Source organism: Monodelphis domestica, chromosome 1 (assembly GCF_027887165.1).
Source record: "Monodelphis domestica isolate mMonDom1 chromosome 1, mMonDom1.pri, whole genome shotgun sequence".
Taxonomy (NCBI): Eukaryota; Metazoa; Chordata; class Mammalia; order Didelphimorphia; family Didelphidae; genus Monodelphis; species Monodelphis domestica.
In genome coordinates this window covers 509,682,938-509,706,083 of record NC_077227.1, presented here as the reverse complement: position 1 = coordinate 509,706,083, position 23,146 = coordinate 509,682,938, and the positions used below count along the sequence as shown (strand labels likewise).

Here is a 23,146-nt window from a genome sequence, read left to right as displayed (position 1 = left end):
CATTCCCAAGCCTCCTGACTTCCTTTTTCATTGTTTTATTTTTTTTTTTCTTTTGACTTTGCTCACTTGTACCAAATTAAAATGGAAAACAATAAAGAGATCTTGGTGAGCAGTATATTGACTTAGAAATATCACATATTAACATCATGCCCTGTTGTATTTGTATTTATTTTGTTAAATATTTCCCAATTATAGTGATTTTTTCCATTGAGAAAGTTGCTGGGTCCTGTGTTTGACACCATCACTCTCGGGGGTCAATCTTTTTGAGTTGCATATAGCTCAGGATTTGCTTTTTCTTTGAATTTTTTCTCCCACAGTTAAAAGAAAAAATTAATAATGCTGAAGGCTGGTCACAAGATTCCTGGCTAACCCCTAGCTAGAACTAGCCAAGGAGGAGAGGGGGCTTGATCCCATTGCTTGACTTTTCTCTTCTAAACAGCCTAGAATCCAGCTGTGTTGACATTGGCTAGGCCCCATCCATCTGGAAGTAGGATCAGACCTATTCTGCTTGACCCCAGAGGGCAGGACCTGGGTGGGGATTACAAAAAGGGCAAATTTGGTCTTGATAGAAGGGAAAACTTCCTCACAAAGAGAGCTGTCCAAAAATGGAATGAAGGTCCTGGTGATATAGTGCAGTGGGTTCCCTCTCCTTGGAGTTCTTCAAACAGAGGGTAGTTTAATTTATCTGCTGGATGGGAGAAAGGGTTATTTGTCAGGAATGGATGGGTCAGACTAGGTGGCCACTGATGTTGCTACCAACACGGAAACTGTTCAGTTCTGTGAATGCCCTGTGCTGAGTGCTAGGGATACAAAGACAAAAAATGAAACCATACCTGCCCTCTAGGACTTTACTTCCTTCTCTGGAGATATAATATGTTCCTGAATAAGTAAAAATCACATTAAATTCAAAGTAATAACCAGAATGGGGTTAAGGGTGTAGGAGGTGGCACCTAAGCCTTGTTTAGAAGGAAGTTAAAATTCTTCTGTGGGCTCAAAACAAGTGGTAGCATTTGTGACTGGGCAAAAGGTCTTCCTTCCTCTCTGTAAAACTCAGTCTGCTTGGACAAGCACATTCAGGCTTTCATGATGACATTTGTCATCTGGAAATTAGTTTTGATGATCCTATGACATCCCCATGGGAACAGAACAGGTGGCAAAGTCTTCAAGGTGAGCAGTTTCAGCAGTGACAAGATCAAGTGGTTGTTATGGAGACCTGCCCTCTGTGCCTGTTTTCTGCTTGGCAGATCTAATGACCTGGAGGGGGTGGCCACAAAGGGCTACACCTGGTTGTCACGGTGACCTCAGGTCCTCCTCCAGAGCACAGAGAGTGGTGCCTGGAGAATCCAGTCCCCTCTTTTCCACCCTGTAGAAACAGAAAGTTGAAGAGTGATTGATTGGCATAGGGGAAATGAGGGTTGGTCCATGAGAGAAGTGGACGGAACTGATGCTTCATTACTTAGGGACTATATGCATCCACAGAACAAAAGAGATCTTTCTTGCTGAGCCATCCCCAGAATGTACCAAGTTTGATACATTACAGGACAACTAAGAAAACAGCCAATTGGGTGTGATGAACTGATTCTTCTTGGTTCCCATCCTGGCCCTCCAATGGAAAGGGAAATACATTGTCTAGTCTAGATCCCAAATTGAGAAGGGGCAGAAGGATAGTCCCTAAGCAGAACAAAAGAGCTTGGTTATATGGTAGAAGACAATGAAAAGGAAGAAAACCGATGACTGAAACTCAAAAAGTAAATCAACAGAGGCAGAGCATACCTATCCAGACCCTGGTCAGTGGAACCATTGAGAAAGGACCTCATTCTTCAGTGGAGGACGACTTGGAGAATTTTTGTTCTGAGACAGAGAGAACCACTGGGAATTCTCACAAGTGGACTTGTCCTTGGGCAGCTCACCTGGCCCTGGAAGCTGCCCAGATGCTGGATTACAGAGCCAGGATGGAGAGCTCCAAGAAGGAGAAGGTAGTTCATTTTATTAGGTTTCTGTAGAAGTGATCTGAGTAATGGAATGTAGAGGTTTTATTCCTTATTGACAAGTGTGCCTATACCTCAGGAAATTATTTTATACACCAGCCTTTTAAGAAATATGGGGATAAACCCAAGCTGTATGACCCTGGGCAAGTCACTTAATATCAACTGCCTTGGAACTGATAGTATTGATCCTAAGACAAAAAGTAAAGGTTTAAATATATATAATGTGTGTGTGTGTACATGTGTGTGTGTGTGTGTGTGTGTGTGTGTGTGTGTGTGTGTGTGTAGGTTAGGTGTGTAGGTTAGTTCGGTGGCTGAGTGGTTGAGAACCAGGGCTGGAGGTGGAAGGTCCTGGGTTCAAATTTGGCCTCAAATACTTCCTAGCTGTGTGACTCTGGGCAAGTCACTTAACCCATATTGCCTAGCCCCTACCATTCTTCTACCTTGGAACTGATACTTAATATTTATTCTAAGACAGAAGGTAAGGGTTTAAAAAAGAGAAAACTATGGGGATGGGAGAGGAGAGGTATGCTCTCATGAAATTATTGGCCTTTTTTGGATGGAAAGGAAAATTCATTTCCCATGATTGAGGATATACTCTCTGCTCCCTTGGACTCCATACCAGATATAATGAAAGTATAGCTGTCAGGTTCAGTTGTGGAAAAAAAAAAACCTTCCCATGGACATGGGTGAGGCCATAGGAAGCTTTGGCAACAGGGTCAGTGATACAGCAGGGAGGGGAAAGGGGAATGGACTTCCTTTAAAACATGTCTAGTGTGGCTCAGTACAGGGCAGCCCAAAGACGTTCAGTCCCCTGGGCAGATGCCATCTCGTGAGAAGAATCCTTGATTCTTCTTGTTCCGTGTTCCACCCTTGTTCCATGATAGAAACTGGAAAAGGTATATTTTACTCCAAACAAGGAGGAAGCCAAACATTCTCCAAATAAGCTAACTATAGTAGAATGCAAAAATCTTTGAGAGCAGGGAAAGTTTTCATTCACATCCCCAGCGTCTGGCACTTAGCAAGCTGTTAATAACTTGCATGTTGATTTGTATTGAAAGGCATCCACTTGCCTCAGTATGCGGGGGATGGGGGTGCAGGATAGGAAATGGGCTCTCATTTGATCTGAATCATCTGGACACTAACTTTACATTCTCCTCAAATTGGAAAAGGGAGATGCAAATCTAAAGGAGAAGCTGGAATAAAAGAACTCCTTTTTCTGTTTCCTTTTTCCTCTTCAATTCATTGAAGCAATTTTTCCTCCTTATGCATTTGAAGTGACAGGTCAGCACAATCACTGGCCCTTTTTCTATCTCTGACATAGCTAATGTTTCAAGGAAAACAACTCCTCCTCTCTCCAATGTACATATAGCAACTGTCAGGGAAACCACAGTTACCCCATAGCAATAAAAAAACAGTCCAATAAACACTAATGAACAGCCCACTACATGCCTGCTGCATAGTAGGACTTCAATAAATACTTGGTGAATTGAAATGGATTAGGTGCTAGTAATACATAGGGAAAGAACACCTCTCTACCTTTAGGAAGGAAAGGAAGCATTTATTAAATGCTTGCTTTTAGCATGGTATTGTGCCAAGATTTTACACATATTACTTAATTTCATTCTCATAACAACTCTGGGAGGTAGGTCCTATTATTATTCTCATTTTACAGTTGAGGAAACCAAAGACAAATAAACAAGTAACTTGCTCAGGGTCCCATAGCTAGATTTTAAGTCAGGTCTTCCTGGTTCCAAGCCCAAAGCTCTACCCTCTGTTCCACCTATCTGTTTATATTCTGTTGTAATTAATCCTAGAGACAGTGGAGGTCCACTGAAGATTCTTGAGCAGAGAAGTGACATCATCAGACCTGTGCTTCAGAAATTTAATTAAGTAGCAAAATGAAGGATGAATTAGAGAAGAAAGAGACTGGAAGCTGAGGATCTAATGAGAGGCTATGGCAATATTGGCAATATGGCAGAACCAGGGTGGTGACTGGGTGAAGGAAAAAAATTTCCATCATCATCTTCCAGAATGGGGAATAGCACCATACTGGTATCTGAGTCCGGGTCCTAAGCTGGCACTCTTCACTCTGCTGGTTCTCTATTATAGTGCCTAATAGGAAGAAAAAATCTTCTTTTCTGATTTTCTGAATCCCAACATTATACAGCATCTAAGAGTTAGAAAGGAAGTCAGTGGTGATCTTGCTCAGCCCATACACGAAAACGAATCCCCTCTGATATGGCCAGTTGGTCAGGCTTTGCTGGAAAATCTCTAGTTAGAGGAGACCTGCTCACTCTTGAGGTCACTCATTCCACTTTGTTTAGCTCAACTTATGAGCTCTTTCATCTAAAGTCCATATATCACACACACATACCCCATGGAGTCCCTGGATAGATTTCAGAGGGCCTATAGATATAGATGGGGGGAAAACTTATGTCTTTATTTTCACTAAGTTGGAATTGAAATTCAACTTCAAGTTCTTTTGTAATATTTTTGTTAATTCTCTTTATACTTGTACCCTTGTGCATGAGTTTGCTTGAAATCTCACCATTAGAAATGCATTTCTTTAGCTTGTCCTCTTAGTATAATGCAAATACCCGAGATACCACTTTATGGCTTGTCAATATTCCATTACGGTGAATGGCTCTTTCCAGAGAGCAGTTTTTGACAATGACTAGGGTAGAAAGAGCATGAGGATGCTAAACCCTGGAAGGAGAGAGGAAAGAGGCCAGAGCTGTCCTATCGAAGGTTCTTTCTACTCTCCTGTATTCTTTTGCTACTAATGCCTTCTTTAAGTGAAACTTCCCTCTTCAACTTAGCCGTGAAAAAGAACCAGGAAATACTGCCAACTGGCTTGGCTCAAGTCTGTGTCTGTTGGGGTAAATGGCCCTATTAATGGACAGGGATGAGGTCCTTGACAGAGTGATGGCAAAGTCATTGCAAAAGAGATTGTCAATGGTGAGGAGTTAATATCCAGGGGTACCTTGGCCAATATCAGCAGCATCATGTTGAAACATACTGATTTGGATGCAGTACACCCGAAATAGAATTCACTGCCCCCCCCCCCACCAAACCTTTCTGTTTCTGTTAAGGACAGCATCATCCTTTCTCTCTCCATTGGTATGACCTTCTTGTCATTGGTGGAGATCAATGATCCACATCTTCATGAAGAGCAGTACAGAATTGGTGAGATCAGGAGAGAAGAGTTTTCTATAGTTTTCTTTAGGTCTCTTGAATCTTCTTCTCCGTTCAGTCACATGAAGTAGGATTGGTATTGCCCATCTTTTCATTCAAAATTAGAAGGTAGAAGTACCTGATGTAACTACAGAACTCTACAAAAGCTCAAAGCCAATGTCTCCTCTCTGTCTCTGTCTCTGTCTGTCTGTCTGTCTCTCTCTCTCTCCCTCTCAATCTTGCCAACCCTGACCCTCACATTGGTCTCCAACAATTATAAAACAGGCCCATACGAATGGACTTTTGAACTCAAGTTACAATGACAAATTCCTCCACTTGAGATTTGTAGCATTGCACCATATATTGCCCAAGCCTACCTTTTCTGACTGTAATTTTACATTATTCTTCTTTACTACTCTACACTTATCTTTCTTCCTGGTCTCTGAACCTAGACTTTTTCTTTTTTTCTTTTTAACTCTTACCTTCGGTCTTAGGATCAATACTATATATCAGTTCCAAGACAGAAGAGTGGTAAGGGTTAGGTAATAGGAGTTAAGTGACTTGCCCAGGGTCACACAGCTAGGAAGGGTCTGAAGTCACATTTGAACCTAGGACCTCCTGTCTCTAGGCCTGGCTCTCTATCTACTGAACCACCCAGCTGCCCCTGAACACAGACTTCTCAACGTCACAACTTATTGTCCTCCATATCCAGATCTACTGTCTTCTCACCTCCACCTCTTAGAATCCTCAGGCTCATTTCGGGTAACACCTCCTATGGGAAAACTAGCCTGATTACTCTAGCCATAGTAATCTCCTCCTCCTACAGTTGTCTCATATTTACTTAGGTTCATGGCTCTACAGGTGGAAGGAACCTCAGAAGACAACTCCATTTCATAGATGAGGAAATTTATTTATTCAGGAGAGAAGAGAGATGATGAGAAGTTATTTGGCTTGTCCAAAGTCACACAGGTAGTTAGTATCATGGTTGAGATTTGAATCCAGCTCCTCCAACTCTATAGTCATCATTTTTTCCATTGTCCCATATCCCCTCCTTTACACGTGTACCTATTATATCTCCCAGTAAAATGTTGGCCATTTGAAAGTATGGACAATTTTCAGTCAGTAAGTCAGTTAACAAGCATTTATTATTTACTAGGCATTCTACTAAGTAATAGGACTACCAAGAATGGCAAAAAAAAAGAGTTTTAAAAAAAGGCAAGAGCTCCTGTCCCCAACGAGCATACACTATAAAGGGGGGAGACAAAATGCAAATAATAGGTACAAAATACATAGAGTTGATCAAAGTAATCTGTAAAAGGAACATATTGGCAGCTGGGAGAACTGGGAAAAGTCTTCTGTAGTAGGTAGAATTTGAGCCAAGTGCAGGAGGAAGTCAGGGAAACTAAGAGGTAGGGGTGAAGGAGATGGGAGTGATTATTCCAGACATGAGGGATAGACAATGAAAGGCACTGAGATAAGAGATGGGGCGTCCTGTCTGTTTGAGCAATTGCAAAAGTGCCAATGTTGCTGCATCACTGACTGCAGGGGGGAGAACAAGGCAAAAAAAAAAAAGACTGGCCAGGTTCCAAAAACCTTGAAATGGCAAACAGGACTTTATGTTTGATCCTAGAACCCAAAGGGAGCCAACGGAGTTCATAGAGCAAGAGGTCAGACTCTGGAAGGAAGAGTACCATGACAGCTGAGTGGCGTAGGGATTAGAATGGAAGAGACTCAAGGCAGAAAGATAAGTTAAACCACCATTGCAAAAGTTAACACCAGATAAATGGAGGCCAAGACTAGGATTGTGGCTAGATGACTGGAGAGAAGGAAAGGTACATGGGAGATGTTATGAAGGCAGAAGTGATAAGATTTAACAATGGATTCAATATATGGAGTGAATGAGGGTGAGGAGGTGAGGATGACACCAAGATAGTAAGCCTAGGATGCTTGGGAAGATATTTTGGTGGTACCCATGGTACTAATAGGAAGTTTGAGAAAGGGAGGTGTTTTGAGGGAAATAAAATAAGTTCTGTTTTGGACATGCCAAATCTGGGATGCCTGTGGGATGTTGAGTTCAAGATGTCTTAGAGACGCTTGGGGAAACATGACTGCTGCTTGGCAGAGAGACAAAGACTGAGTACATACATTTGGGAATCACTTCCATAGAGATGATAATTGAACCTATGGGAGCTGATGAGAACACTAAGTGAAGAAATACACGGTGCAGCTGGGTGGTCCTATGGATAAAGAGCTAGGCCTAGACATGGGAGGTTCTGGGTTCAAATCTGGCATCAGATACTTCCTAGCTGTGGGACCCTGAGCAAGTCACTTAACCCCAATTTGCTTAGCTCTAAATTCTGCCTTGGAACTGATAACTTAATATCAATTTTAAGACAGAAAGTAAGAGAAGAAAGAGAGAAAGAAAGAAAGAAAGAAAGAAAGAAAGAAAGAAAGAAAGAAAGAAAGAAAGAAAGAAAGAAAGAAAGAAAGAAAGAAAGAAAGAAAGAAAGAAAGAAAGAAAGAAAGAAAGAAAGAAAGAAAGAAAGAAAGAAAGAAAGAAAGAAAGAAAGAAAGAAAGAAAGAAAGAAAGAAAGAAAGGAAGAAAGAAAGAAAGAAAAAGAAAGTTGAGAGTAGAGATGATCATGTGGGCAAATTGCTGAAGGAATCAGGAGGAGATAGGACCAGTGACATGTGGCGAGAAAAAGGATCACCTCTTCCTCCCTAAAATGGGAACTTGGATTTGAGATTTTGTCCTCAGAGCCTATGTAGTAGGTGCTTCATAATTGCTTGTTGGATGGAATTGAGTGAAACTATTGACCCTCTTGTATCTGATAGCTCAGAGTCCATCCTGAGACTGAGTCATTGCTCTAGGATCTAGTCAAGGACAGAGATCACATCCTGAACTTTACAGGGACCCAAGTCACCCTGCAGAGGGCATTTGTCCCCAGCAGGGACCAAGCCTGGGAGAAGAGAAGGAGAATCTGTTCACTCACCTTGAATGTGATCTTTTAAATATTAACTTGGTCAAGGGGTGGGGTGGGGTGGGGGTGGGGAGCGGAGGGCCATGTGACAAAATAAAGCATCTGCAAGCCTTGTGTGCCAAGTGGCCCTCTCCCAGTGTGGAACCACTTTTCTCTAAGAATTTACTAGTGATTACTGCAGCTGAACGAGAAAGACAAGAAGAAGGGTGAAGAGGAGGAATGAGCAACAGGACTCCCAAGGGAAAGAATGGGAAAGTCTAGGCTCACTCAGAAAGATGCTCATTAAGTTCAATGAGAGCACAGGGAATTGTTTGCAGCCCCAGCCTTCTGAGAAAACAAGCCAGCGCTCCTAAAGCTGCTTCCTTTGGGCTTTGATGTACTATCTCATTAAAGGGATGTTTATGTCTCTGAGGGAAGCAATGCACTCTGGGAGAAATGTCATAGGCCTAAGGGGCAGGATCCTGGGCGTCTGAAGTGGCGAGTCAGGAATGAGCTGCTGGAGTGATTAATCGGTTATAATAACCTCTGCTAGGGGCTGTTGTGATTATAAAAAATCCCTGCTCCTTCTCTGAACATAGGAGAGAATCAGGGTAGCTGAAGCTTGGAAAAGGAGGGGGGAAAAAAAGCAAAAAACAAGGAGGCAGCCTTAGAAATTTTTTTAAGGGATTTGCAAGAGTAGCCAGTTAATTTTAATCTCTTCATGTCTCTGTAACAGAACTGAAAACCATACCCAAGATGGGGGAGCATCTACCCATTTTAAAAAATAACCCATCCCTTCTGTCTTAGAATCAAACTGTGTATAGGTTCCAAGGCAGAAGACCAGTAAGACAATGGGGGTTTTGTGACATGCACAGCATCACAAAGCTAGGAAGTGTCTGAGGCCAGATTTGGACTCGGGACTTCCCATCTCTAGGCCTGGCTTTCAACACACTAAGCCACCTAGCTGCCCCCATATCTATCCATTTTTATTTATTATTTATTCATTTAAAACCCTTACCTTCTGTCTTAGAATCAATACTGTGTATTGGTTCCAAGGCAGAAGAGTGGTAAGAGCTAGGCAATGGGGGTCAAGTGACTTGCCCAGGGTCACACAGCTGGGAAGTGTCTGAGACTAGATTTGAACCCAGAACCTCCCCTCTCTAAGCCTGGCTCTCAATCCACTGAGCCACCCAGCTTCCCCCATATCTACCCATTTTTAAAGTTCTCTGATGAAAATTCCAGAAGCATCTTTAGTTTGGTAATCCTTTGGAACCTCTGGTGACCCTCATTGTCCAAGTTCTTCTTACATCTAACTTAAATCCTTTTCTCTGTCATGTAATTGTTCCAGCTGGCCCTAAAGCTCTTTTGTGTAATTAGAATTTTGTTCCCCTGGACTTCATTTCCCAGGATCCTATTTTCATTCTCACATTGAGTCCTTATGTTTTGTAGATAAAAAGTTTGTGTAACTCCCATGTCTCCCTCTCTTTTCCCACTTTTGAGGTCCGGGAAACTGTTCTCTACTCAGACTCTTTTATTCCTTTACTTTAAGTGATTATTAATAAATTCTACAAAATATAATACTTGGAGTTATTGTATATTAATTTTAATCTTACACTTATAACCTTGAAAGTGACTGTCAAGTACACTCCCTGGGCTTTAGACCCATATCTAGGTATTTTTATCTCTTGGGGAATATACTACAACTGTTTTCCAGGCCAAGCTGCAAGAAATCCTAAGCTGACAGGGAAGTGAGGTGGGTGACACTCCCTCAGAGTGAGGAGAAGATAGAGGTTCTGGGATGCCAGTGGGAGATCATTCCTTAGTGATTTGCTACGTGGAAGTTGGAGAGGGGTGTGGGCAGTCCAAGAAATAGAGGGGGAAGAATATACCCCAGCATCCCATCTGGTAACATACTCTTGCTATGAATTCTTCGTGCTAACTTCATTGTAAAGTCTGTTTTTCCTATTCATCGGAAAAAGTGCAAATGCTCTTAGTCCCCTCTAAGTTCCATACACCATCTCCTGGAATAAAGCCTCAACTGTCCAGCTTAGTTACAAATCTATTGAGCTTTATCTTCTAGAGGTGAAAATTATGTCATGGGTCATATTTTTCTTTTAATCATCTCACATAGGGAGACAGTATAATATATTGAAAGATGATTGAATTTGGAGTCATGAGATCCAAGTTCAAATCCTATTTCCGTTACTTGTCATCTGTATGCCTTTGTCTATTTAAACTCTCAAAGTCTTGATTTCTTTGTCTTTAAAATTACTAGATTATACTAGTCAACCTCTGGATTTTTGATCTTATGGTTTGTCACAAGGTTAGATCCATTCCCTGCTCAACATGATTCTATTGCCAACAGTGAGCCCCAAAAGATGGAAACCAGGTTTCGAAGTGTTGGCTAGACTATGTCAGAAGCAGAACTCAAACTCCTGGCTCTAAGGATGACTCTTAATGTCTGCCATGGCACCTTTAAATAAACTCAGATATCTAGGTCAGTTGGTCAACAAGTCAACAATTTTTTAGTTCTATATTATTTTCTTTTCAATTCTAAATTTTCATTTCTTCTTCCCCCACTAACAAAGGAAGAAAGAAACCTACTATAAATATGTATAGTCACGCAAAACAATTTCCCACATTAACTATGTCCAAGAAAGAAAGAAAGAGAGCAAGAGGAGAGAGACAAAAAATTATGTTTCAGTCTGCATTCTGAGTCCATTAGATCTCTATCTAGATTACACTAAAATGTATTTATTAAACATTTACCAGATGCCAGGCATTCTGCTGAGCTCTGGGTCCTCAAGATCTCACAGTCTAATGAGAGGCAATATGATAATAACTATGTACATACAAGATACATACAGAGTAGATGGAAGGTAATTTCAGAACAGAAGGCTCTTAACATGTAGGGAAGACCTGAAAAGTCCTTTTGCAGATGAATTACAGCCCAGGCTTCTGAAAGGAATTAAAGGTTGTGGCACTCCCTTTTTGGATAAATTGTGTAAAATGGGAAAGGCACTAGGAGGTTGAGCATGAATAAATACCCTGATTTCCATAAAAATCAAAGGGTGAAGGGAAAAATGGATTTTTACAGACTGGTAAGCTTCAGCAGAATTCTGGAAGGAATTAGTAAACAGATGGTTTATATGCATATGGAAAAGAAAGTAGTGACTACTAGGACATCACAGGAAAGAGGGGCTATTATTAAGGGGATACTGTGGAAGCAATGAATATTTATGTCAAGAGGTATTAGAAAAAAAATTCTCACGACATTATTTCCAAGTCTCTTTTCCTTTTGAAAATGGAGATCCTGTGTTGTTCCATGCAGATCGATTGGCTAACCCCTAAAAGATACTGTAAAATCCTCTAACTTTTCCCTGGGACATGGGGTCCATAGCAGGGATGGTGAGATAGTAGCTATGTTCTAAACATGGAATTGTCCCCAAATGGAGAAATGAACCTGGACCATAGCACTGCTAAGGAAATTTGTAGCTAGTTGAGCAACCACAGCTTCTTCCAAAGAGAGTTATTTCATGAATCATTGTCTACCAGGAAGGGGAGGCGGTGTTCTTCAGGGGCTTCTCCTCACTCCTATCCTTGAATATTTTTGTTAATGACTTGCTTGAAGACACAAAAGGCATGCTTATCAGACTGCTGATAACACAAATCTATGAGTGGGGATCTAAAATGTTGGGTGATAGAATGCGGGCCAGTAAAGATCCTAATAGACAAAATTGCTCATGTCCGATGCTTTGTGACTCCATTTTGGGGTTTTCTTGGCAAAGATACTGTGCTGTTTCCTTCTCTAGCTCATTTCTTCTGTCTTAAACTCAATAACATATATTGGTTCCAAGGCAGAAGAGTGTTAAGGGCTAGGCAAAGAGAGTTAAGTGACTTGCTAAGAGTTTCACAGCTAGGAAATGGCCAAGACCAGATTTGAACCCAGGATTTCCCTTTTCTAGGTCTGGCTCTCAACAGCAAGTATTTTTAAAGCATATCTAACATACATGACAATCTGCTTGGTACTGAGGATACAAAAATGAGGGGGGAAGAACTATAGGAGCTCATATTCTTTTAGGTTAGGGTGTCAATCATTCTTGTATCATGGACTCATTTGGCAGTCTAGTAAAGTCTATGGACTCCGTCTCTGAATAAAAGTCTGTTGCCTAGAGAAACAATGGAAGGAAACATACAATTTCATTAGAAGTTGGTAAAAATGAAGATGTATTTTTTTCTCAACCAAGTTCCTGCCCTTCCCCAAAATCTATCCACAGGCTCTTGGAAGATAGACTCTGAGACTAAAAACCTCTGTTTTAGGGAGAATCCTACATGTACAAAGCAAAGTATACTACAAGGTAAGGAGTGATGGGAACAGAAAAGAGAAGCAAAGTGCTCTAGAAGTATTTGAAAAAGAGAGAACATTTTCATTTTGGGTAATGAAGGAAGACTATAAGGAAGAGATGGTCTTTGAACTGAGCCTTGAAAAAAGATGAAATCTGTAAAACAAAGAGTCTATTAGGAAACAAAAGTTTCACAATATTAGGGTATAAAAACCCCACAACCAAATGCAGGAAAGCAGAAATATTAGATGCATCCTTCTCAAACCATAATGCGACAAAAAATACATTCAATAAGGGGCTATAGATAGATTAAAAATTACTTGGAAACTAAAGAATCTAATCATAAAAGACAAATGGGTCAAAAAAAATAAGTCATAGAAACAATCATCAATTTCATTAAAGAGAATGAAAACAATGAGACAGCATACCAAAATTTATAGGATGCAGCCAAAGCAGTATTTATGGGAAATTTTATGTTTCTAAATACTCACATCAATAAAATAGAGAAAGAACAGATTGACAAATTGGTCATGCAGCTAAAAAAAACTAGAAGAAGAACAAATCTTAAAACTTCAATTAAACACCAAATTGGAAATCAAGGGAGAAATTTATAAAATGGAAAATAAGAAAATCATTAAACTAATAAATAAGACTAAAAGCTGGTTTTTATGGGGAAACCAATAAAATAGATTAATAATGGGTTAATTTGATTTTTTTTTAAGAAAGAAAGCAGTCCAAAAAAGTTTGTTAACAGTAATTTGGTCTCTTGGGCAATTAGATTGCATAATGGGTTAGAGCACTGTACTTGGAATCAAGAATTAAGTTCTAATTCCTTTTTAGGTATCCTATAGCTATAGAGTCTGAGTAACTTAGTTTCTTTTCTCAGCTTTAGTTTCCTTATCTGTAAAATGAAGGAAATAACAGTTTCTACCTCATAGGGTTGTTGTGACAATCAAAAGTTCAAATCCGTCCTTAGATGTTTACTTGCTTGTGACCCTGAACACATCATTTAATCTGTTTGCCTCAGTTTCTTCATTTGTAAAATAAGGATAATAGTAGCACCTCTATCACAGGGTAGTTGTGAGAATCAAATGAGATAATCACTTTAATGTGTCGTAGTGATAGGTACATAGTAAGCACTACTATGTAAATATTAGCTACTATTTTAATCATTATTATTGGATAGGGAGAAGGATGGAGTATTTTTAAGCAAGAAGAATATAACGATAATATATCTCTTCAAAAAGTCTATATTTTATTGAGGGTGAGTGGGGAAACAACATATACAGAAATAAAGGGGGGAAAGTGACTCAAATAGTTTAAGATGGAAGAATATCAAGAGATGGGAAAATTAGGAAAAGCCTTGTATAGGAGATGGCACTTAAGATGAAATTTGAAAGGTAGTTCTAGGGTTCCAAGAGGCAGGATTGATGAGGGACAATCATCCAAACAAAGAGAACAAGCTTGAAAAAATGCTTAAGAATGGAACACTTTAAGTTGTGTGCAGGGAAGAAGTCTCATTTAATCAGAATATAGAGTTTGTGAGGAGAGAATAATATGAACTTGACCTGAAAAGATGGGTTGGAGTTAGTTTGTTCAGGGTTTTAAATGCCCAACAGAAGAGTTTCTATTTAACCCTAGAGGCAATAGGGAGCCACTGAAAATTCTTGTGATATGGGATAGGGCACATATTTTGTGATATGGGAAGTATAAATTTGGCAGCTGTGTGAAGTATGAATTAAAGAGGGGAGAAAGTATAGCCAGGGAGATAAATTAGATTGTTGAAAAGCCCAGGCAAAAAGTAATGAGGACAGTGGCTGTGAGGGTGAAGAGGAGGGGACAGATACAAGAAATATGAAAGTAGACTTGACAAGATGACAACTGATGGGATACAAAGATGTGGAAACTTTTGTTTAACTGCAGGCTTAACATGAGAACACAGTCCACAGCCACAAAAGCTAGTGGGATAGTAGCTGTCTTTTGGTATATGATCCAGATCGATGAAGGCAATCCAGTCAAACAGATTGTGTACTTCATTTTAAGTGGGATGCTAATGAATTAGACACAGTACATCTTTAGAATCGGTCCAGAGGAGGGTGACCAAATTGGAAATGAGGGCTAATGGATGGAAGTTACGAGGAGGAAGTACATTGTGACAACCCAAGCTATTCCATGGTGGGTACCTGTGGTGTGCTGGTTCAAATAAGATAATGTATTTAAACCATTTGGGAAACCTTAAAGCATTATGTTAATAGCTAGAATTATTACCAAGTCCATATCCTTTTCCTTTTTAAAAATAGAGATGCTATGTTGTTTCCTGTAGATTGACTGTTTAACCCTGAGAAGATACAATAAAATTCTTCAACTTTTCTCTGTGACAGAGGGCCCTGAGCAGGCTTAGTGAAACATTAGGTATTATCCACAATATAGCATTGATTTTTGGGGATCCATCAAATAACAGAGAATCCCCCAATCACTCCTTCCCCCTGCTGCTACAATGGTCCAGAGACTCTAGAACTATGATTCTCTAGACCTTGGAAGGGGGTGTACTTCCCCTAGGTCATTTTACTCACCAAGGATTCCTAAATAGGAAAAAAAAAGTTGGTTCAGAAATGTCTATTCAGTCTAATTCAAGAAGTATTTATTATGCCTCTAACATGTCCAAAATTAGGGCAGAGAATTTGGTACCCAGAGTGCAGGGCTTGGAGCTGGGATGAGCTGGGTATAAATCTCACCACTCAGTTCTAAGAGCTGAAGATTTATGCTTTTAGCTTGTTATGTCTTTCTCATCTCCTTCTGTAGGGCTTCTTTATGCTTTCTCACTCACAGTTTCTCTAAAAATAAGTTCTTTTCATCATCAATCTGCTCTCCTCTGAATCACCATCTGGGGCTTCCAAGCACCAGTGCTGGTCTTCTTGGATGGCAGGAGGGTGCTGTGGGAAAAGCCTTGGACCTAGTTTTAGAATTTATACTTAAAGGGGGCAGCTGGGTAGTTCAATGGATTGAGAGCCAGGCCTAGAAACAGGAGATCCTGGGTTCAAATCTAGTCTCAGACACTTCCCAGCTGTGTGACTCTGGGCAAGTCACTTAATCCTCATTACCTAGCCATTACCACTCTTCTTCCTTGGAATCAATTGATTCCAAGATGGAAGGTAAGGGTTAAACAAACAAAGAATCTATACTTAATAGAGTGAACAGAAAGGTTTTTTCCACAGGCTTTGGGAGCAAGGCCAGATTTATGAATAGACTAAATTGGCTGGGCATCTGTGTGGTAGAATTTTAGGAACTCTGTCCCCAAATTAACTTTCTCCAGTAGTCATTCTCTCATTAGGCTGTAACTTTCTTTGGGGCTTGAAGACTTTTTAAAAATTTTGAACAGCAAAGTAGTGTGTGAATGAGATAAAGAATTAGTCTCCTTCTTCATCAGAATTCATCCACCATGAATTGGCAACTAAGGGAACATTCCCTAGAGGATCAGGACTCAGGGAAGGTACTTTAGTGGAAGCCCAGGGAAGAGAGAAATTTCAAGAAGGAGAACTGAAGGATTTTGATGGGATCATGGTGAATACTCCAAGCAAATTTCACAGGTTTGTCAACAGTTGGCCCTGGGTAGCGAGAAGGAGCTATATTGGAATAGCCAATTTGGACCAAATTCTGTTGGATTTTTCTGGATAAATCAAAATCATTGAAATTCCTGGAGTTGCTTCTACATCCTTTAGAGCCCCCATAATTGTTCCTGATAGGTCAGACAAACTTTAGAAACAGATTCTTTGGTGGTGGTTAAAAGTGAGAGCTCAGAGCTCTCTGTTTCTACTAATTCAGTTTAACAACAAACATTTCTTTTTTAAAATTATTATTTTTTTTGTAACCAAGGAATAATGTTCTAAATTGACTAAATAAAACTTTCCAAAAAATAAAATAAAATATCTTGTATATATCTAAAAAATTTATTATTTTTTTAAAAAAATAAAACCCTTCTCTTCCATCTTAGAATCAATACTGTGCATTGGTTCCAAATTAGAAGAGCTGTAAGGATAGGGCAATGGGGATTGAATGACTTGCCCAGGGTCACACAGCCAAGAAGTGTTTGAGGTCAGATTTGAACCTGAGACTTCCATTCTCTAGGCCTGGCTCTATCCACCAAGTCACCTAGCTGCCCCCAACAACAAACATTTCTAAGTGCTTTCTTTCTGTGCTCAGATTGATTACAAAGATGAATAAAGCATGATGCTTTCCCTCAAGCAATTTCTATACATATTTCTCTCATATATCTATCTATATCTATATCTATATCTATATCTATATCTATATCTATATCTATATCTATATCTATATCTATATCTATATCTATATCTATATCTATATCTATGTAAAATCCTTACCTTCCAGCTTAGAGTCAGTTTCAAGGCAGAAAGACAGCTTATATTCTAATGGGAAATGTCTAGTAAAAGAATATACATAAATAACTAAACCACAAAGCAGAATATATGAAGTCTACAGGATATACAAACCAACTGCATGGGGAATTCTAAGGTAATAATGATAGTTTCCCTGTGAAGGGAAGGAAAACTTTGTGAAGAAGAAGCCATTTGATTTATCTTAAAGATAAGTTGGATTTCAATAGATGAGAATGGAGTGGTGATGGAGATGGCATTCCAGGTATAGTAAGTGTGGGGACCAAAAGCATAGAGGTTGGAAAATGCAGGACAAGACCATGGAATAATAATCCAATTTGGCTGGAGCTCAGATTCTATGAAAGAAAACTTTGTGAAATATCCTATATTTGTGCCCTTGGGAACAGTATTTGGGCCCCAGGGCTGATCCTCTACAATTAGGTGACAGCCACTGGCAAGGTGTATTGTTCCCAGATCACCCTTCTGGTGTACAAACATTGACCTACTCCCTTGGATTACTGAGTGCTCACTAAGGGAAGTCTAATTGTTATCCAGTTCTGGTAATCATGGTCTGCTTTAAAGTCAAGAATTTCTGAAGTAAGATAGATCATGGGACCAAAGTCCCCCTTGCCCAGCACCTGTCCAATTGTGAGACAAAGCCCCAGTAAAACCTGGCAGGACACCAAAATTTTGTCCCTCAGGCTGTACTGCATCACTGGGCACAAGCCTAGGAACTAAAAGCCCCCACTCCCCAAACCAACACCCTCTTGCTCACTTGACTCTGTGTGTCTCTCTTTCCTATGCCCAGAGATCACTGCAAAAAGAAATTCCCTTGTCAGGAACACTTACTTGTCAGGAGTATGACACTTTCCCCAGTCAATATGTACCTATGAATAGAAGAAATGAAGGAATGTAGAAGGCAAAGAAACAGAGTGACTTGGTATCAGAAGCCATTTAACTTTTACTGTAGAGGGTTCTAATAGAAATCATATTAGTGTACACTCATTTTCTCTGACTATCTCCCATACCTAGAATATTCTCCCTCCTTTACTCTGACTTGATTTCCCTGGTTCCCTTTAAATTTGAACTAAAATCTTATCTTCTACAAAAAGCCTTCAAGAAAACTCCTCTTACTTCCTCTTTTAATTATTTCTTAACTGTTCTGTGTATAGCTTGCTTTTGTAATAATTAAAATTGGGTGGCCAAATGTAATGGTTAAAAATTTGGTTCGACAAAGATAATAATGGTTAAAAAAAAGAATTGTTGTGGTCGCCGTTTATAAAAGTTACAGTTAAAATATGAATCAGTAGGCTGTTTAGTAGCTTTATTTACAGCAAGGTAGCAATATTAAAGTGGGAAATATAGGAAGGAGGTAGAAAATATCACCTAGCTAAAAATACCCTAAGTCCTAATCCTAGAACCTTCAGTCTGTGAATGAGAGTCTGAATGCAAATCTCACCAGAATCCAAAGTCTGGATCAGGAAGCCGAAATATGAAGAGCCAAAGACTCTGAAAAAACCGCCCAAGAACCTTCAGTGCACCCAAGGCCAAGATCACTAAGAATCCCTCCAGAGCTCATGCTCCCTAGGCCAAAGGCTGCCAAGAATGAGAGACCAAGAGTGCACCAAGCATGAAGAGCAACTCCAAGAATCTGCCAAGCAATGAACAAGGAAATCTCTCTCAGGCTCCTGCTTATATACAGTTTTCTCTACCCAGCAGCTCTCCTTGTCACAGCTCAGGAATCAAACACAGCTTTTCAATTTGCCTAGCACTGCTGGGCATGAACTTTCTTTGTTAGTGACTTACTAAGTGTTAAGTAGGGGTACTTTCAGTTCTTGATTGATTAACTTAAAATAGACAAAGGGAATACAAATTCCCTTTCACACTTTATATATATTTTGCCTACATGTCTCTTCATTAGATTTTAAGCTCCTTGAGGTCAGCAACTATCTTTTGCCTCTTTTTGTATTCTCAGAGATTGGCACAGTGCCTGGACATAGTATGGCTTAATAAATGTTTATGAAATAAATGAATGAATGAATGGATGGATGGATGGATGGATGGATGGATGAGTGAAAATACATGCATACAGACTTGTTCCCATAATCAGGAAGGCAGGATAGGAGTCCCTGGCACAGGTAAGTAGCAATTACTATCCATCACTGTCATGAAAGCCCTACCCTTCCTTTTCCTTGGAAGCTGACTAACAATTTAAAAACAAAGCTAGCCCAGATTTCTATGGCGGTGTCTATCATTCTGTAGAGGTGACTATACTGACAGGAGGAAAAGAAAGAGAACCTTACAAGATGCCTATGTGACAGAGCAATATGACTAACACTGATGAGTCCAGTTAGAAAGGTGACTTTCCCTGTGTATCTGTGCTTGTATGCCCTTCGTCTTGTGTGTTCTGACTAAGAGATCTAGGCTAGGTCTCAAGCCATCAAAGGTCTTCAGGCCCAGCAGACACCAAAGACTTGGGTAGGGATGAGACTGGGTCTCAAGGTGAGCGACAGTTACATCCTCAGAAGACTCTCCTTCCTTCTTCTCCCAGGTATCCCTATACCAGAGGCCACTGGCCCTCGTATTCAGAAGTTAAGGGACCCCATGATGCATGAATACATATCACATCATAACAGAAGACTGAGGCAGCATGCTAGTTAGGTAGTGATGGAAAAATGGCAAGGGAAAGTGGGAGATCAGGAAGAAGGGGATTGGGGAGAAGGTAAAATAAAACCCTATAGGGTTTTTTTTTTACATAAAGCACTATTTTTCACAAATATGATGTTAGGGGATAGCTAGATGGTACAGTGGATTGAAAGCCAGGGCTAGAGACAGGAGGTCCTGGGTTCAGATCTGAACTCAGACACTTCCCAGCTGTATGACCCTGGGCAAGTCACTTAACCCCCATTGCCTAGCCCTTACCACTCTTCTGCCTTGGAGCCAATACAGAGTATTGACTCCAAGACAGAAGGTAAGGGTTTAAAAAAAAAAAAGAATGACAAACAACTTGAATTCATGGATTCAGAGTACAGATAGAGATGTAGGTGTGGGCATGTATTCATACATACATATATGGGTGTACACAAATATAAATGTATATAGTATTGTTTTAGTCATGTCCAACTTGCCATGATCCTATTTAAGGTTTTCTTGGCAAAGACACTGAAGTGGTTTGCCATTTTCTTCTCCATCTCATTTACAGATGAGGAAACTGAAACAAACAGGAATAAGTGACTTTCCCAAGGTCACACAGAGAGTAGGTATCTGAGACTGGATTTGAATTCAGGGAAAGGAGTCTTTCTAACTCCAGGTCTAGCACCACCTAGCTTCCCTTTCTCTCTCTCTGTCTCTATCTGTCTCTCTGTCTGTCTGTCTGTCTGTCTCTCTCTCTTTCTCTCTTTCTCTCTCTCTCCATCCATCTAACATCTGTCATCCATCTATCGATATATCTATCATAGCAAATGTGGGATTTTGTTTTGATTATGTATCAGGCCTTGTCTTTCTTGCTTACTCAGTGAGAGGAGGGAAAAGGGGAGGGAGAGAATTTAGGAGAATAAAATGAAATTGGGTTAAAAATAAAAAATCAAAAGAAAAATAGAGTGACAAGGACACTCCTCAAAAATAGGCATGTGAACGCTTGACTAAATAATGCTGGAAGTACTCAAAGAGCAGTGACACACATGAGGTTTCTTTCAATAGAATTCAATTTAATGAATGTTTACTAATCTATTACTTTGTGCCAGGTACTGTTAGTAGCTTGGACTACTAAGAATGATGCCAATGACAAAACATGGACTAGTACCTGCCTCAAGTAGCTTATATTGTGCTGAGGAGATATAATACCTAGTTGTTATTGTTATTGTTCAGTTGTGTCCAATTCTTTGTGCCCCCACGGACCATAGCTATCCATGAGATTTTCTTGGTAAGGACACTGGAGTGGTTTGTCATTTCCTTCTCCAATGGATCCTTTTGTGAGGCAATCAGAGGTTAAGTGATTTATCCAAGGTCACACAGCTCAGAAATGTCTGAGATTGAATTTAAACTTGAGTCTTTCTGACTCCAGACCCAGTGATCTATTCACTCAGCCATAGCTGCCTCTGCAATAACACATAGATAAATGAGTAAATACACAGATATACAAAATGATCATAATAGCAGCTAATATGTATATAATGCTTCAAGTTTTTCAAAACACTTTTTACAAGTATTCCATTTGATTCCTACATCAACCCTGTGAGGTAGATAGTATTATTCTTTCCATAGATAAAGAAACTGTTTCAGGTTAAATCATTTGTCCAGTGTGAGGTAGCAGATATATTTTTCTTTTTTAATTTTCAATTTTAAAAATATTTTTCCATGTTTACATATTTCATTTTATTTCTCTCCCCTCTCTACCCCCTCCTGGGTCCAATAAACTCTTCCACAGGGTTATTCAAATGTATCACTTATATCTATTTCTATATTATTCATTTTTGCAATAAAGCAATCTTTTAAAACTAAACCCCCAAATCATATATCCATATAAACAAATAAGACATTTGTTTTTCTTCTGTGTTTCTATTCCCACAGTTCTTTCCTCGATGTGGATAGCATTCTTTCCCATAAGTCCCTTGGGATTGTTTTGTATTAGCAAAGTCCATTACATTGGATTGTGCCACAGTGTGTCAGTCTCTGTATATAATGTTCTCCTGGTTCTGCTCATTTCACTCTGCATCAATTGCTGGAGATTCTCCCAGTTCATGCAGAAGCCAAGCAGTTCATCATGCCTTACAGCACAATAGTATTCCATCACCAACATATACCACAATTAGTTCAGCCATTTCCCAATCGAAGGGAATTTTCCATTTTCCAATTTCTTGCCACTACAAAGAGCATGGCTATGAATATTTTTGTACAAGCATTTTTCATTATTATCTTTTTAGGGTACAATCCTAGTAGTTGAACAGCTGGATCAGAGGACATGCATTCTTTTAAAGCCATTTGGGCATAGTTCCAAATTGCCTTCCAGAATGGTTGGATCGATTCACAACTCCACCAGCAATGCATTAGTATCCCAATTTTGCCACAATCCCTTCCTTTATTGTCATATTGGCCAAACAGATATATTTCTAAGACAGAATTTGAACTAGTCTCCCTGATTCCAAGTCTACATCTCTACCTGCTCTGCCATCTAGCTGCCTTCTATAGTGATTTCATTTTTCTAAACCTTTACCTTCTGTCTTAGAGTCAATACTAAGTATCAATTCCAAGGCAGAAGAGAGAACAGAGCTGTGCAATTGGGGTTAAGTGATTTCCCCAGAGTCACACAGCTAAGAAGTGTCTGAGGTTCTCTCTACTCCAAGCCTGGTACTCTAAAGTGATTTCAATGGAAAAGGAATTTGTTTATTGAAGAAACACTTATTAAGCACCTACTGTTGCTAGACCCTGGGGTGGAGGTAAGATAAGAAAGGTATGTATCTTATCCTCTTGAAAACATAGAATTTTAGATTATGTTGTTTGGAGCCAGTCCCATTCTCTTAACATCATCACTAATGAATGAAAAAATGAATGAAAATGATTAATGTCACAGCAATAATAATAATAAACATGTTTCTATTGAATCTTGGGGTTTTACCAAGTACTTTCCTCACAACAACCCTATGAAGTTGGGAGGGCCAATGTTCTTACTTCCATTTTCCAGATGAGTAAACTGAGGGTGATGATGGTAAAGTCATGTGTTTGTGGTTGTATAGTCAGAGGTGGTATTTGAGCAGAGGTTCTCTATTTCCATAATCAGCATTCTTTCTCCCATACTGAACTCAACATGCACTGAACACTGAACATGTTTTTGCAAATATAAACTGTAGAGTGTTTGGAGTTTGTTTGTTTTTTTGTTTGTTTTTTATCTGGGGAGGTATGGAGGATGGGAAAGGTGCCCAAGTTGTTATCCTGAATACTTCTCAGTTATTCTTCTCCTTAGGGGTAGTGGGAAGCTTTACATACTGCAATGGGAGCCTCAGAAAGATTTTGAGATGTTTGAGAATAAAAGCTACCTATAGCCTTGCAATATCTTTCAATACAAATACAACAAGGGGGTTATTGACTTTGCTACCATTTTGCCATGCTGGATGCTCTAGACACCCTTACAAACATGTTTTTAAAAAATTAGGGTCTATCTAGCAGGTCTTCCTTGATGTTCTGGGCCAAAGTCATAATCAGCAAGAAGTAAAATACAAGACTTTGCTCTAGGGTGCCAATAATGGTGAGGGTGGGGCAGCAGGCCAGTAGAGGGGTAGGGGAACAAGATT

At 39.7% G+C, this 23,146-nt stretch overlaps 1 protein-coding gene across 1 annotated transcript in view; it reads left to right on the top strand.

Moving 5' to 3' along the window:
* Positions 1–1,314: 1,314 nt before the first annotated feature.
* Positions 1,315–23,146, top strand: part of GCK (glucokinase) — an 86,002-nt gene continuing 64,170 nt past the window's right edge. Inside the window, exon 1 of the mRNA XM_007475851.3 lies at positions 1,315–1,976. Within this exon, the coding sequence (XP_007475913.1) occupies positions 1,731–1,976 (246 nt within the window). The 5' untranslated portion in view covers positions 1,315–1,730. The remainder of the gene's footprint in view (positions 1,977–23,146) is intronic.